Source organism: Elephas maximus, chromosome 2 (genome assembly GCF_024166365.1).
Source record: "Elephas maximus indicus isolate mEleMax1 chromosome 2, mEleMax1 primary haplotype, whole genome shotgun sequence".
Lineage (NCBI taxonomy): Eukaryota > Metazoa > Chordata > Mammalia > Proboscidea > Elephantidae > Elephas > Elephas maximus.
In genome coordinates this window covers 211,105,136-211,123,289 of record NC_064820.1, presented here as the reverse complement: position 1 = coordinate 211,123,289, position 18,154 = coordinate 211,105,136, and the positions used below count along the sequence as shown (strand labels likewise).

The window sequence follows — 18,154 nt, the reverse complement described above, 5'->3', positions numbered from 1 at the left end:
ATGGAATTCAAGGAAATGTGTATGAGTCGAAGCAGACTCGATAGCACCTAACTACAACAGCAACATATTCAGAAGAATACATTTGCATGCAGAATTGACTAACTCTGTGTACAGACTTAGTGTTGTTAGTGTTGGCTAGAAATTGAATTTTAGCACCTGATTTTTTTTTATTCCTTATTTAGTATTTTATCTGTTTTACAACCTTGCATTTAGATAAATATTATAACCCAAACCAAACCCATTACCGTCGACTCTATTTAGACTCATAGTGACCCAACAGGATAGAGTGGAACTGCCCCATAGGGTTTCCAAGGAGTAGCTGATGGTTTTGAACTGCCAACATTTTGCTTAGCAGCCAGGCATTTAACCACTGTGTCACCAGTGGTCCAGATATACTATATATTACCTATTATATAATTTTTTTTATTTTAAAAATTTAAACAAAATTATTGCTACTCTATAATAGAACATGAATTATATTCTTTTGTCTCATTGAATTTCTTTTTTCTTCAGAAAACAGAATATTTAATTTTTGTTGTTTCAAGATTTTCACATTTTCTTTCTTAAAAGGGATCAAATGAAATACTTGATTCCTTCAATTATTACCAAAAAACATGAGAATCAAAATTTGCATTCAGAGGTGGGGCCAAGATGGCCAACTAGGTAAAAGCTACCTCAGATCCCTCTTGCAAAAAAGACTTGGAAAAACAAGTGAATCGATCACATACATGACAATCTATGAACCCTAACCATCAAACACAGATTTAAAGAGTTGACCTGAGTGATAGGGGAGCAAAAAGCTGCATCCTGAAGCAGCGACTGCTTCTGGAACTGGCGACCCACACCACAGCTTTGAGCCCTCGCAGTTCCTGTGTGCCGAGGGGTGGGACTGATTGCTGCTTGCTGAGGTGGGGCAGGCACGGGACACAGCCCTAACCCCTATCCCCCTGGGGTAACCTCTGTAGAGACTCAGCCAGCGCAAGCAGGCTGCACACTGACGGGGCTAACGAGAGAAGGAGCAATCATGGGGAAGCTGCAACTCTTTCCAGAGCCTGGAGCCAGAGTCCCAGTCAGAAAACCTTGGGGCTGGGCTTTGGACTGGGCACAGGGGAGCTGAGGACATCATCCTGAGATGGTGCAAACACGGGACATAGCCCTAGCCCCCAGAAGCGACCTCGGGGGAAGCCCAGCCAGTGCACAAACGCAGCACAGCAAAGCAGCTGACAGGAGGAGAAATCACCGGGAGGCAGCGACTGGTTTTGGAGCCTGGAGTGCAACGTCCCAGCCGGGGAACCTTGGCGCTGGGCTTTGGACTGGGAGCAGAGGAACTGACCACGGCTTCTGAGACAGCACAAGCACAGGACGTGGGCCTGACCTTCGGGGGCAATCTCAACCCAGCCAACACACACAGGCTACACTCCCCTCAGGAATCTCAGATAAAACAGTCATCACCAAGCAAGAAAGGTAACTTTGTCTATATTCCTGGGTGCTACTCTCTCCTATCTATCCGATCCCTCCCCTCTCCTTCCCAGGTGGCTTCATTAACATTGGAATTTCCTGGGCCAGAGAGTGAAGTGCTCTGTGGGGTTTTTTTGTTTTGTTTTTTTGTTTGTTTTTCTTTTTTCCTAACCCATTCTCCTGGCCTGAGAGAAGCAGCTACAAAAAAGCCAGGGTCAAAAATCCTTCCCTGACTTCCCGAAATTGGACTAAAAATACAGAACCAGCTCCAGCCAAGTATATGAGATCCACAGTCTTGGGCTTTCATCCCTACAGGCAATAAGGTGGCTATTATAATGCAAAGGCAATTCTGATAGTGATCTGACTGTAATTGTTTTAGCTGATTACTGGAAAGGCAATTATCCCAGGGTTGATATCTCTACCTATTAAACAGAGCCCTCACTGACCCACAAAGGGGAAATGAGGGCTGAATCTCCACCCAAACCTCCTAGCCTCCTGCTGTAGGGGTCTGAGGATAGTGACACCTACCAATCTGTAAAGGTACATGCGTTGGGTGCCTAAGGTACAGCTGCAGAGCCCACCCACCAAAGTGCTTTAGGAACAGGGACACACCTACCTCACAGGCACTTGGGGAAACCTGTCAGCATCCTGCCCCGCCCCCTGGAGTGTGACCCCTGCTGCTACTAAAATCTGGTGCACACAACTATCACCACTACTTCTCTAAGTGAATAGATGACAGTCTACACCACATATTGGTGACCGAAAATCAGATTCTACTCAATAATAGTGAATAGACCCTTAGGCTTATATATCTGGTAACACCCCAAACCAGCTGGTAATAGGACGTAAGTGATTCAAAGGCTACAAGAATCAAGACAGCACAATCTAGGAGCCCATCCACTGTATTGAAAGAAAACAAAACAAGATAAGACTCAGTGAGCAAATATAAAATAAATCATTACAATATCTTATAGATGGCTCAGAGACAGCGGTTGATATCAAACCACATAAAGAAGCAGACCATGATTGCTTCTACAACTCCCCAAATTAAAGAATCAAAATCTTTCCCAAATGAAGGTACAATCCTGGAATTGCCAGATGCAAAATATAAAAAACTAATTTCCAGGATGCTTTCAAGACATCAGGGATGACCTCATAAATGAAACAAGGCAATCTACAGAAAAAGCCAAGGGACACACTGATAAAGCAGTTGAAGAAATCAAAAAGATTATTCAAGAACATAGTACAAAAATTAATAAGCTGCAAGAACCTATAGAGAGACAGCATTCAGAAATCCAAAAGATTAACAGAAAAATTACAAAATTAGACAACTCAATAGGAAGTCAGAGGAGCAGAATCGAGCAATTGAAATGCAGAGCGGGGGAGGTGGAAGATAAAGCAATTGACAACAATAGAGTTGAAGAAAAATCAGATAAAAGAATTTTAAAAAATGAAGAAAATCTAAGAATCATGTGGGACTCTATCAAGAAGAATAACTTGTGTGTGATTAGAGTTCAAGAACAGGGAGGGATAACAGAAAATACAGAGAGAATAGTTGAAGGTCTATTGGCAGAAAACTTCCCTGACATCATGAAGGACGAAAGGATATCTATCCAAGATGCTCATCGAACCCCATGTAAGATTGATCCAAAAAGAAAATCACCAAGACGTATTATCATCAAACTTACCAAAACCAAAGATAAAGAGAAAATTTCAAAAGCAGCCAGGGATAAAAGAAAGGTCTGCTACAAAGGAGAATCAATAAGAATAAGTTCAGACTACTCAGCAGAAACCATGCAGGCAAGAAGGCAATGGGATTACATATATAGAGCACTGAAGGAGAAAAACTGCCAGCCAGGGATCACATATCCAGCAAAACTCTCTCTCAAATATGAAGGTGAAATTAAAACATTTACAGATAAACATAAGCTTAGAGAATTTGCAAAATCCAAACCAAAGCTACAAGAAATACTAAAGGAAATTGTTTGGTCAGAAAATCAATAATGTCAGAAATGAACGCAACACAAGATCACAGAACAGAACATCCTGATATCAAATAGGGAAATCACAAAAACAAATTAGATTCATTTTAAAAAGAAAAAAAAAATGCTCAAAACAGGGAATCATTGAAGTCAATATGTAAAAGATCACAATAATCAAAAAGAGGGACTAAATATAGGTGGCATAGAATTGCCATGTGGAAAGGGAAACAAGGTGATATAGGACGACACAAGTTAGGTTTTTACTTAGAAAAATAAGGGTAAATATTAAGGTAACCACAAAGAGGTATAACAATTCCATAACTCAAAATAAATACCAAGAAAAACATAATGACTCAGCAAACAAATTCAACTACTATGAAAAAGAGGAACACAAAATTTAGAAAGAAAAACGTCTCAGCACAAAAAAGTAAGGAGAAAAATGAAATTGTCAACAACACACACAAAAAGGCATCAAAATGACAGCACTAAACTCATATTTATCTATAATTACGGTGAATGTAAATGGACTAAATGCACGCATAAACAGACAGAGAGTCTCAAACTGGATAAAGAAACACGATCCATCTATATGTTGCCTCCAAGAGACACGCCTTAGACTTAGAGACACAAACTAAAACTTAAAGGATGGAAAAAAATATATCAAGCAAACAATACTCAAAAAAGAGCAAGAGTAGCAATATTAATTTATGACATAATAGACTTCAAAGTTAAATCCACCACAAAGGATAAAGAAGGACACTACATAATGAATAAAGGGACAATTGACTAGGAAGATATAACCATATTAAATATTCATGCACCCAATGACAGGGCTGCAAGATACATAAAACAAATTTTAACAGAATTGAAAAGTGAGATAGACACCTCCACAATTATAGTAGGAGACTTCAACACACCACTTTCGGAGAAGGACAGGACTTCCAGTAAGAAGCTCAACAGAGACACGGAGACCTAATTGCTACAATCAACCAACTTGACCTCATAGACTTATACAGAACACTTCACCCAACAGCTGCAAAATATGCTTTTTTTTCCTAGTGTATGGAACATTCTCTAGAATAGACCACATATTAGGTCATAAAACAAATCTTTGCAGAATCCAAAACATCGAAATGTTACAAAGCATCTTCTCAGACCACAAGGCCATAAAAGTGGAAATCGATAACAGAAAAATCAGGGAAAAGAAATCAAGTATTTGGAAACTGAACAATATCCTGCTCAAAAAAGACTGGGGTATAGAAGACATCAAGGAGGGAATAAAGAAATTCATAGAATGCAATGAGAATGAAAACACTTCCTATCAAAATCTCTGGGACACAGCAAAAGCAGTGCTCAGAGGTCAATTTATATCTATAAATGCACACATACATAAAGAAGAAAGAGCAAAACCAGAGAGTTGTCCCTACAACTTGAACACATAGAAAGTGAGCAACAAAACAATCCATTAGGCACCAGAGGATAACAAATAATAAAAATTAGAGCTGAACTAAATGAATTAGAAAACAGAAAAACAATTGAAAGAATTAACAAAGCCAAAAGCTGGTTCTTTGAAAAAATTAACCAAATTGATAAAGCCTTGGCCAGACTGACTAAAGAGATACAGGAAAGGAAATAAGCCAAATAAGAAACGAGATGGGCCCCATCACAACAGCCGCAACTGAAATTAAAAGAATCATATCAGATTATTACAAAAAATTGTACTCTAACAAATTTGCAAACCTAGAAGAAATGGATGAATTCCTAGAATAACACTACCTACCTAAACTAACAAAATCAGAAGTAGAACAACTAAATAGACCCATAACAAAAAAAAAGAGACTGAAAATGTAATCAAAAAACTCCCAACAAAAAAAAGCCCTGGCCCGGATGGCTTCACTGCAGAGTTCTACCAAACTTTTACAGAAGAGTTAATACTGCTACTACTAAAGGTATTTCAAAGCATAGAAAATGATCAATACTACTTAACTCATTCTATGAAGCCACCATATCCTTGATACAAAACCAGGTAAACACACCACAAAATAAATAAATAAATAAATTACAGACCTATATCCCTCATGAACATAGATGCAAAAATCCTCAACAAAATTGTAGCCAACAGAATTCAACAACATATCAAAAAAATAATCCACCAGGACCAAGTGGGATTTATACCAGGTATGCAAGGTCGGTTTAATATTAGAAAATCCATTAAAGTAATCCAGCATATAAATAAAACAAAAGACAAAAACCACATGATCTTATCAATTGATGCAGAAAAGGCATTTGACAAAGTCCAACACCCATTCATGATAAAAACTCTCAGCAAAATAGGAATTGAAGGAAAATTCCTCAACATAATAAAGGGCATCTATATAAAGCCAACAGCTAACATCATTCTAAATGGAGAAAGCCTGAAAGCATTTCCTTTGTGAAAGGGAACCAGACAAGGATGACCTTTATCACCGCTCGTATTCAACATTGTGCTAGAGGTCCTAGCCAGAGCAGTTAGGCTAGACAAAGAAATAAAGGGCATCCGGATTGGCAAGGAAGAAGTAAAATTATCTCTATTTGCAGATGACATGATCTTGTACACAGAAAACCCTAAGGAATCCTCTATAAAACTACTGAAACTAATAGAAGAGTTCGGCAGAGTCTCAGGTTACAAGATAAACATAAAAAAATCACTTGGATTCCTCTACATCAACAAAAAGAACATCGAAGAGGAAATCACCAAATCAATACCATTCACAGTAGCCCCCAAGAAGATAAAAGACTTAGGAATAAATCTTACCAAAGATGTAAAAGACCTATACAAAGAAAACTACAAAATAGTAGTGCAAGAAACTAAAAGGGACATACATAAGTGGAAAAACATACCTTGCTCATGGATAGGAAGACTTAACATAGTAAAAATGTCTATTGTACCAAAAGCCATCTGTACATACAATGCAATTCCGATTCAAATTCCAATGACATTTTGTAATGTGATGGAGAAACAAATCACCAACTTCATATGGAAGGGAAAAGAACTCTGGATAAGTAAAGCATTACTGAAAAAGAAGAAAGTGGGAGGCCTCATTCCACCTAATTTTAGAACATATTACAGAGCCACAGTAGTCAAAACAGCCTGGTACTGGTACAACAACAGGCACATTGACCAATGGAACAGAATTGAGAACCCACATATGAGCAGCTGATATTTGACAAAGGGCCAGTGTCAGTTAATTGGGGAAAAGATAGTCTTTTCAACAAATGGTGCTGGCATAACTGGATATCCATTTGCAAAACAATGAAACAGAACCCATACCTCACTCCATGCACAAAATCTAACTCCAAGTGGATCAAAGACCTAAACATAAAAACTAAAACGATAAAGATCATGGAAGAAAAAATAGGGACAACGTTAGGAGCCCTAACACAAGGCATAAACAGAATACAAAACATTACTAAAAATGATGAAGAGAAGCCAGATAACTGGGAGCTCCTAAAAATCAAACACCTATGCTCATCTAAAGATTTCACCAAAAGAGTAAAAGACCACCTACAGATTGGGAAAAAATTTTCAGCTATGACATCTTCAACCAGTGCCTGATCTCTAAAATCTATATGATTCTGTTAAAACTCAACCACAAAAAGACAAACAACCCAATCAAAAAGTGGACAAAGGATATGAACACGCACTTCACTAAAGAAGATGATATTCAGGCAGCTAACAGATACAAGAGAAAATGCTCTCGATCATTAGCCATCAGAAAAATGCAAATTAAATCTACGATGAGATTCCCTCTCACTCCGACGAGGCTGGCATTCAACCAAAAAACTCAAAATAATAAATGTTGGAGAGGCTGCAGAGAGATTGGAACTCATACACTGCTGGTGGGAATGTAAAATGGTACAACCACTTTGGAAATCTATCTGGCGTTTTCTTAAAAAGTTAGAAATAGAACTACCATACAACCCAGAAATCCCACTCCTCAGAATATACCCTAGAGAAATAAGAGCGTTTACACAAACAGATATATGCACACCCATGTTTATTGCAGCACAGTTTACAATAGCAAAAGCTGGAAGTAACCAAGGTGTCCATCAACAGATGAATGATTAAATAAAGTATGGTATAATCACACAATGGAATACTAAGCATCGATAAAGAACAGTGACAAATCTGTGAAACGTTTCATAACATGGAGGAACCTGGAAGGCATTATGCTGAGTGAAATTAGTCAGATGCAAAAGGAAAAATAATGTATAAGACCACTATTATAAGATCTTGAGAAATAGTATAAACTGAGACTAACACATTCTTTTGTGGTTACGAGGGGGGGGGTGGGAGAGGGTTATTTACTGATTGGATAGTAGATAAGAACTACTTTAGGTGAAGGGAAGGAGAATACTTAATACAGGGAAGGTCAGCTCAACTAGACTGGACCAAAGGCAAAGAAGTTTCCGGGATAAACTGAATGCTTTGAAGGTCAGCGGAGCAGGGGCGGGGGTTTGGGGACTATGGCTTAAAGTCAATTGGCAAAATAAATTCTTTTATGAAAACAATCTGCATCCCACTTTGAAGTGTGGCGCCTTGGGTCTTAAATGCTAACAAGCGGCCATCTAAAATGTATCAGTTGGTCTCAACTCACCTGGATCAAAGGAGAATGAAGTACACCAAGGTCACATGATAGCTATGAGCCGAAGAGATAGAAAGGGCCACATGAACTAGAGACTTACATCATCCTGAAACCAGAAGAACTAGGTGGTGCCCAGCTACAACCGATGACTGCTCTGACGGGGAGCACAACAGAGAACGCCTGAGGGAGCAGGAGAGCAGTGGGATGCAGACCCCAAATTCTCATAAAAAGGCCAGACTTAATGGTCTGACTGAGACTAGAGGAATCCCGGCAGTCATGGTCCCCAAACCTTCTGTTGGCCCAGGAGAAGAACCATTTCCGAAGGCAACTAATCAGATTTGGAAGGGACTGGACAATGGGTTGGAGAGAGATGCTGATGAAGAGTGAGCTACTTGTATCGGGTGGACACTTGAGACCGTGTTGGCGTCTCCTGACTGGAGGGGAGATGGGAGGGTAGAGAGGGTTAGTACCTCCAAAATGGTCACGAAAGGAGAGACTGGAGGGAGGGAGCGGGCTGACTCATTGCGGGGAGAGTAAATGGGAGTATGTAGTAAGGTGTATTTAGGGTTATGTGTGGCAGACTGACTTGATTTGTAATCTTTCACTTAAAGCACAATAAAAATTATTTAAAAAAATTTGCTTTCAAAATTTTAATATTCTTTTTTGTTTCCTAAGTTCAAATAAGTTATTTTTATCATGAATCCTGGATATAAATAATCCTTTAGTTTCTTGAAATGATGGAATAGAAAACATGGGCTATTAATAATGATTTGAGTTTTGCTCATCACGTTTTTTCCCACATATATGTAGATGAGTGAGATAAACACACATGTCGACATATAAGTGAAGAATATGTCAGGTAATAGAGACAAAAGAAAAGATGGTTTCAAGATAATTTCATATCAAATAGAAGAACATAGATATATTTCAAAATATCACAGAAATGCTTTGATTAGAAGAGAGAAATGGGAAAATATTGAGCATAGACATACACATTAAATGAGTCATGGATGAGAGATTTTGAAGGATACAGAGAGATTAGAGAATGAGTTTTGAAACATCAAGTTGTAAATTATCCAAGTTTCTCTAAAATTGTTTTGCTCTATTCTCATTAGTATAAGAACTGGGAAATATTTATTTTTACAAAATTATTTACTAATTTCACAAGTGTAAGTGTTAGTGATTGTATAATATTCAACTCTGGGTCAGTTTAATAAACTAGAACGTAATAATTTAAGTTGGGCAAGGGCAAAATAGGGAGAATGGGATAGACCGTTATATAGTAGGCGTGGATTTAATCATATTTACATTACTTACACAATGGCAGAATCTATATGCATAGCTATGACAAATAAAAGAAATGCCTTTTATTCATTAGTTCTTTTGACCTCCTGAAACTGCAAATGGCAGAGCTGTCTATGACTTGGGGCACCAACTTATCCTGAGGATAGAGGCTGAACAAGGAAACTTACTTAATGAGTACCAGTCAGCATCTTAGGTTGGGTTCTCTAGAGGAGCAAAACCAGTGAAGTGTATGTATAAATATATACACAGAGATCTATTTCCAGGAAATGGTTCCCACTCTTGTGGAGGCTGGCAAGTTCCAAATGCACAGTAGGCTGGAAACTTCTCCTGACTCATGTGGTTGCAGAGGCAGACAAACTCAAAATCTGCAGGTCAGGGGTCAGGCTGCTGGCTCAAGAGGTTGTGGGAGCTGGTGAATCCAAAATATGCACGTCAGGCAGCAGGCCGCACGCTTACCTCCCAAGGTCCAGAAGTCAGGATGACAAGCTGAATGTGGGATGAAGAGAGAGAGTGAGTATTGCCCAAACATCCAAACAGATTGTATACAGACCACACCTCCTTGGAAACCTCCTCCAACTGATTGGTCACTCACATCAGATCACAAAAAGGAGGAGGATGACATAATATCTGCCAAGCTACTGAGAATCATGGCCTAACCAAGTTAACACATAACATTAACCATCACAGTCCACCCCTTGTCAACTAGACACCTGTATATATCTCCTTAAATAAAGACACCATAAAGTCTAACATGATATACCTAACATGCAGAAACAGAAAATGTACTAGCCCCATTTGCATCCTATATTTTATAGTAAGTAATGGAATAACAGAAGGAAGAAAGCAAAGATATTATATACACACAACACACATACAGGTAAAACACAGCAAGGTAGAAATACTCCTAACTGTTAACAGTCCTCGTTTCTGCAACTGGTCACATGGTCATAGCTGGTCTTTAGAACTACCTTCTTCCACCAACCATTCTGTATTCCCTTAGCCCTCAGCAAACATCTCAGCTGGCTGTGGTTCTTTGCTGGAGGGGCGACCCTAACCTTCATTCCTGAAGGGTCTGAGCTGTTAATAATCATATCAGAATTGGGTTGCTGTCGATCTCCTTTGACTTTAATCACAGGGAATGGTAGTACTAAGAGACGGCCTAAGGTATCTCCTGTATTCCAGACATACTCTTTTGACCTCCATTCTGTAATATCAATCCGATTTCCCATTGTTAATCTGGAGCAATCACACCAGCCAATATAGTAACTCCCTTAAACAGCTGCAGATTCAGAGGCATGAAGATCCCAAAGTGGCTGAGTGGCATTCTTAACTTTCAGTGTTGTATGTCCCGGGGGGGAGCATTCTCCCTTTGGAAGTAAGACCTCTAGACCCACAGAGCATAGGTCACGGTGACAGGAAGCAAAAATTTTGCGAGTGAGTCAGTAAAGGTAATGATGAGTAGTGCAAATCCCATTTCCACCACTTGATTCCTGGACCCACAAATCCTGGCTTTGGGAGAAACAGCACCATATAATGGATACTTCCTTAGTGCACATATAGCCTCCTGGAGAACATTGCCTCAACCCTGCAAGATATTGCCATGTTCCTCCTCTGGATCTCACATATAGCCATATTGTCTGTCCATCCATTATTTCTCTGAGGAAATTCTGTCCTGCAGTAAAGACTGTGGTTGGCTCCCATCTCGTTTCTTACCATAGCTGTATTCATCCTTTTAAAATCCATTAATATTATGTGACTGTGAAAATAATATGAATTTATTCATCAAATGATAAATTCCATGAAAGCAGGGTCTGTTTATCTCATTGACCACTCTTTCTGTCCTTGGCAATTGTTAGATATTCAATCTAACACCTATCTGTCCGTTTGTTGTATGTGGTGGCTTGTATGTTCCTATGATGCTTTGAAGTTATGCCACTGGTATTTCAAATACCAGCAGGGACTCATGGTGGACAGGTTTCAGTAGAGCTTCTATAGAAAGACTGAATAGGAAGAAAGGTGTTGTTATCTAATTGCTAAAACTTAACCAATAAAAACCCTATGGGTCACAACATTATATTTCCAGACTTAGTGCAACAAGAAGAACCCTTAGGTTGGAAGACGCTCAGAATACCAAGTGGCCATAATAATGGACTCAAGCATATCAACAATTGTGAAGATAGTGCAGGACAAAGCAATGTTTTCTTCTGCTGTACATGAGGTCAATATGAGCCGGCAGTGACTTGATTGCAACTAAAAAGTACCACAGCAGATATACAATAAAATTTTGTTCAAGATATTTGCATTTATAACCTACTGCTGGAGAATTAAGGAACCATGGGGGCTCAGTGGTTAAGCCCTTGACTGCTAAACCAAAGTCTGATGGTTCAAAACCACCAGCTACTCTGCATGAGAAAGATGTAGTAGTCAACTTCCATAAAGAGTACCTTTTGTATATAAATATTTGTATGAGAGACTGACTTGATTTGTAAACTTTCACTTAAAACACAATAATAAAAAAAAAAAAGAATCAAGAGTCAGGAGAATAGTGTGTCCTTTGGACCCAGGGTCCCTGCACTGAGAGGCTCCTCAGCCAGGGGAAGATTGATGACAAGGACCTTCCTAAGGAACTTACAGAGAGAGAGAGAGCCTTCCCTTGGAGCTGACACCATGCATTTGGACCTGTAGCCTACTAGACTGTGAGAGAATAAATTTGTTTGTTAAAACTAAGAAAAGAAAGGAGTACATCCTTCAAAAACCATATGGACCAGTTCTACTACAGAGTCGCTATGAGTCAGAAATGACTTGAAAACAACAGCTGTCATTTGGTTGGAGAATTATTTTATATTTGTCATTAACTACTTAATACGAAACCAATGGACCCATTGTAATCCTGCCCAAACATATTTATATATTATTACTTAACTAAGACTGTGGAATTAAAACATTCACTTTTGTCGATGGAAATTTGGAGATCAGCTGAAGTAATCATTTGTTTACAGGCCAGTGAAGATGATAATCACTCACCTTGCTTCTCTCTCCACATAACAAAGCCATACTTTTCTTGTCAGTTTATACTCAAGTTCTTCATCACTTTGACATTTTCTCTCATATTTATGCTACTCATTTGTGCCTTAATCTGTAATTATTCATTGGCTTTGCACCCCTTTGGGACTCTATGACCGAGACATAGATTTGGATCTCTGGGTTGTGATATTAGCTCTGGTGCTGTCTCTGTTGTGTGCCATGACCTTTAGTAACCCATAAAGCCTCTCTGACTCTCTAATTCCTCATACATATGCATATATATAAAGAAGATCCTTCTCTAGTTAATCTGAATCTAAAATGACCACTAGCTTTAGAACTACATGATAGGTTATTCACCCTTCAAGGAAGAGCCACACATTTGATTATTCATATATTTGCAATCTTCATAGAAATAATGAAAGTGAAGTGTAATTTTTAAGTTATACTATAACGATATACTAATTCTGAAATTGAAAAACATTTAGAGATTTTTAATTTACTTGAACAAAAATATCAATTTGGAGAGCATTCCACATGTATGAGCATATAACTAATAATCATATATATTCTGTTCATTAGAATTCTGTTGTGGATAGTTGGGTCAAAGGAGATAGTAAGGCTTACCCCATCAACCACATGGGATGATTTCAGGACTATAAATCTCCACCGAATCTCTCAAAGTCTAATTGATGGGTTAAGACCTGCAGTCCCTGTTGTGTTCCCACTATAAATAAGTCGTACTCTACATCTAGCCACATTATCATTATTGGAAGCCCTGTTTCTGTACATTATGTCTCAGATCTTGCATTTTATCTTTTTAGCTTATGATCACTCTGTGGGTATTACTCTTGTGACCCCGAATATGCAACAATACGAAGAAAACAGGCTGTGAACCGAAACACCTATATGTTATTAAGGAGAAACTGCTCCCTTTTCTCCTTCAATTGGCAGTTTCCCATGAATTTTCTCAATCAGTTTCTCCTATTTAGATTGCCCAAGATTTATAACTGGAATCACACCAAACACACTAAACCAGAAAAAAATATCCAAGAAGAGGTTGAATCACACATAATATCAGGTATTCCAAAAAAACATTTTATGTCATAATAATGTGTTTAAAGCAATAATCATAGTACCTCGCCTTAGAGTTGTTCAAAATTATAACTGTTGTGGGAAAAAAAGCAATTTGGACCAAGGTCTGCATTTGATTGGAGCCATTTTAATGGAATTTAAATGTATCCATAATCTTGATCAAAAATTAGATTGTGTAAAAATTTAATAGAATTTGCTAGTAAACGTTCTAGTAGAAATTAAGCATGTCCCTAAACTTAACCCATCTCCATTTCCAGGTATATCCATGCTCACCACTATGTAGATGTATGAAGCATTGAAATGTAATTGCTCCTTCTAAAGTTTGTCTAAATACCCTGACAAGGTAGTTTGTGTCAAGTAAATTATACCACAATGATCCCTAATCTCTTTAATTCAGTATTGCAAATCCAGGACCACGCTTTTGAAGGATCCCTGAGCAAAGTCAGATACCAAGGAATCTTCACGATCATCTTATAAAACTTCATGGAGGCTGGTGGAGAAAGGGGCAGTTCTGACCTGGACTTCTGCTCTCTTTGATTTATGTCTTAAAATTCCACTACATAGGTAAGTATTGAGTAGAAATAAAAGAAAAAGTACAATATTATTTTTCAATATTTTTAAGAAAAATATTCTTCAGCAAAGTACTCTATATTAAGAAGGGAAAATTATTCTTCTTGCTTCTAAGTTATAATCTATTGTTTGTTAACCCAGTAATTAATGGAAAGAGGTAAAATCCAAAACAGTGAAAACAAGTTATAAAAATACTTATAATAAAGTAAGGCAAAAACCACAAGCCTGAGAAAGGGTAAGATGATTCTTTGTGATTAAGGTAGATTCTAGAGTAGAAGTTGACAAAATACCTTGAAAATAATTTTATCAGGGGACCACTGAAATAGGAAATTCCATGGTAAAAGAAGAGCATGCTAATGTAAGCTGGAAATTTGGAGTAATGTAAGCTGAATATTTGAAATTACTCATAATTATATTCTTATTTCAAAAAAACCCGTAACTCATTTAGAATCTCAGGAAATACTCAGTATTGAGACATTGAAAGAAAAAAAAAAAGAAAAAAAGCACAGATTTCAGACTTGTTGAATGCCTACATTGCACTTTTCTTTCATCTATTTTATTATAATGTATTTCAGACATGGAGAAAATATGTTAATATAGTGCTTGTCATGTCCCAAATTCTGCTCCAAAAAGAAATTTTTTTCAACTCTCCAACCTATGTTATAGGTGCATTGAACCATCTCTGGAATACCCTCTGTGAATTACTCTCCCTTCCGTGTCTCAGAGAACGAGCACTTCTCCTTTAGTTGGTGTATATTCTGCCTATGTATTTATTTATTTTATTGCAGATATATGTGTCCAAATTTAATATTTTGCAGTGTAGTATTTGATAAATTGTATCACACTGTAATTTTGCTATCTTTTTCCTTCAACTTTATTTGTTGAATTTTTCCAATAAATTGATATATGAATTATTTACATATCCATTTTCCTGTAGATGAATATATAGATATTCCTCCTGTACTTCTTGGTTCATAATAGTGTTGTGTTTTTGTTTTTTAATGTGTTGCAACATGTATCCTTGTATAGTCTCCCAGGGCATACTCCTTGAAGTAAAAGTGCTAAGTAGAAGTGGAATTTTATGAGATATTACCAAACTCTTCTCCAAAAGTCTTGCATTAATTTGCTCTCTCACGTTCATTTTCCCTTCTTCATTTATTTATTCATTTGACAGATATGAATGCGTGTGAACTGTGTCAGCCAAAAAGCTAATGTTAGAGAATAATAGAGAACAAAATAGACACATTTTGCCTTCCTAGTGCAGGAAAATAAACCAATAAAGAGTAAATAAGAATATATATAAATATATATAACATATATAGTGTGTTAGATGATATATGTTATGGTAATAAAATAAAGCAATGGAGGCAGGTAAGTAATATGGGTATATGGTTCTGCAATATTAAATGCAATGGCGGATCAGTCATAATGGCTCAGGTTATGCTGCTGCACAAAAATAAATAACCCAGTGTTTATTTCTTGACCACCTTGTGCATCTGGCAGGGGGTACTGGAGCTCTGCTCACCCAAATCTCTTTGGGACCAAGGATAATGAAGCACTTTGTTGCCTATTTAGTCATTTATTTTCCCAAATTTTTTGTGTTTATTGTTACAGATGAACTTAATAAACTGTTAATTGATGTATAACATATATACAGACTTCCTGAGTTTGGGATCCATTATGACGAACTTAGATACACAATTAGGAAGCAGTCTTACAGTAACTATGTTTTCCATGTGAATGTAAACTGGGCTTTTAAACCTTCCAGTTGGCAGGAAGAAGGGACTTGAACCGCAGATATAACCCTCCCCTCAATAGTTAATATTGTTGATAACACTGTAAAGCACCTAAAGCTATCATTGGATGACATAGGGTGGCACAGACAAATAGGGTCCAAATATAAAATATGTTGGAGGAGAAAAGGGTTCTAAATTGACTGTGAGTTCAAGTTCTGATTATAGTATTTATGTTCTGCATGATTCTGGCTTTCTGATATTCAGGTGTATTTTTACAAAGAATGAGAGTTTTCTTAATAAGTATCAAATATGAAAATATGCTTTACAAACTGGAAAAAACAAAACTGCTTAAAAATGTAAAATTTCCTCATGACAAAGATGGGGTTTGTGTTTTGATAACTGTGACACCTAATTGACAATCGTATTTGATTCCCATATGTATGTACCTTGAGTGGAAAGTTACTATGTGACTGAGAAGAAAAAAATGGAAAAACAACAGCTACAAAAATGGCGGATTAGGAGAGGATTTTTTAAAAAGTAAGAGCTTCAGGGAAGAGTATGGGGAATATGAACAACAAGAAAAATTGAAAATTTCTCCTTAGTTAACCAATGCTTTTTATGCTTGCTCTATAGTTTTCCATAGTCGTATTCAAAAGAATGTAATAAGGGGAAATTACCTCAATTCCCTAACATGAAGAAATGAATGATCTAAGCTTTGCTAACGTGTCAGATGAATTAAAATCATGTCATCTTTGCCCTACAATGGTGAAAGTAGTTGATGCTTCAACGTGTAGTTTGATAAAGCATACTCTAGATAGAATATTCAGGGTATAGCTGGAAACTATTTGCTGTAGAGGTTAGGAGTGTGATTTTTCGCACCAATCAACCATCTCCCAGGGGAAATATATATATATATATATATATATATATATATGAAAGATTTAAAAAACAGTGTAACTTATTCTTCTCTCCCAGGTGAAAACTGTAAGCTGAACCATGTACTCAGGGAATCAAACTTCAGAGAATCAAACATTAAGCACCTATTTTATCCTCATGGGGCTCTTTGATCAAACTAAATATGCAGTCTTCCTCTATACCTTGACCTTTGTCCTTTTCTTGATGGCCCTAACTGGGAATGCCCTTCTCATCCTCCTGATCCACAGGGAGCCCCGCCTTCACACTCCCATGTACTTCTTCATCAGCCAGCTCTCCCTCATAGACCTCATGTACGTGTGTGCGACAGTGCCCAAGATGCTCGTGGACCAGGTTACTGGAGATAATACAATTTCCCACTTGGGTTGTGGGGTCCAGATGTTCTCCTATCTCACCCTCGCTGGAGCTGAGGTTTTCCTCCTAAGTGCCATGGCCTATGACCTATATGCTGCCATTTGCAGACCTCTCCATTACCCACTGCTCATGAACCAGAGAGTCTGCCATCTCTTCATGTCTGGATGCTGGTTCCTGGGAATGTCTGATGGTTTGTTGCTCACCGCAATGACCATGAGTTTACCTTTTTGTCAGTTTAGAAAAATCATGAACTTTTTCTGTGAGGCCCCCACCTTGCTGAAGCTCTCCTGCTCCAACATCCCCCTTTATGAAACGTTCATGTACCTGTGCTGTATCCTAATGATCCTAATCCCCATCATTAGTGTATCTGGCTCATACGTTCTCATCCTGCGCCTCATCCACAGCATAAATTCAGCAGAGGGCCGCAGAAAGGCCTTTGCCACCTGTTCCTCCCACATGGTGGTAGTGCTGCTCTTTTTTGGTGCTAGCATATACACCAATATGCTCCCCAGGTCCTACCACACAGGTAAGCAGGACATGACGGTGTCTGCTTTTTACACCATCATCACCCCTGTGTTGAACTCCTTCATTTATAGCCTCTGGAATAAAGATGTCACAGGGGCCCTGAGGAACTTGATGCTATCAGGGATGGGACCGAGGAAGTTTTAATGTGAACACGTAGGAAAGACCATCTCCCATTTCCCCGTCATTTTCTCTCCTCCCAATCTGTCCTCTCATTCTTTCCCCTGCTTCCTGAGCCCCAACATAAAGTCCTATAAGACACTCCCTCCCTCTCACTCATGAGGCACTTCTTTTATATACCGCTTACTCATTCTTTGTAATTTATATATATGTTTAGGTTCCATAGAGTCAATTATTTCTGATGTAATAGCTGTTATAAAGAAAACCATAGCAAGTGCCTTGTATCTTATCACCTACCCCAACTTTATTTGCCATTTTAGTATGAGATTTGGGGAGTAAGTGCCTTAACCCTAAAAGTGGGTCACTGTAAGGAGTACTTGAGGGAAATTGGCTGTTTCCTAGCTTTGCAAATCCCCTTAAGTCATAGTCCAAT

The 18,154-nt window shown here is 38.0% G+C and overlaps 1 protein-coding gene across 1 annotated transcript; it reads left to right on the top strand.

Annotated features, from left to right (window-relative positions):
* The first annotated feature begins 16,788 nt into the window (after positions 1-16,788).
* LOC126068145 (olfactory receptor 2T3-like) lies at positions 16,789-17,748 on the top strand. The gene has a single exon (XM_049870544.1). It carries the CDS (start codon positions 16,789-16,791, stop codon positions 17,746-17,748), a length of 960 nt encoding a protein of 319 aa, XP_049726501.1.
* The last annotated feature ends 406 nt before the right edge of the window (positions 17,749-18,154 follow it).

Excerpts from the sequence above, each read along its gene's own strand:
- LOC126068145 (XM_049870544.1), top strand. The coding sequence starts at position 16,789 with ATGTACTCAGGGAATCAAACTTCAGAGAATCAAACATTAAGCACCTAT.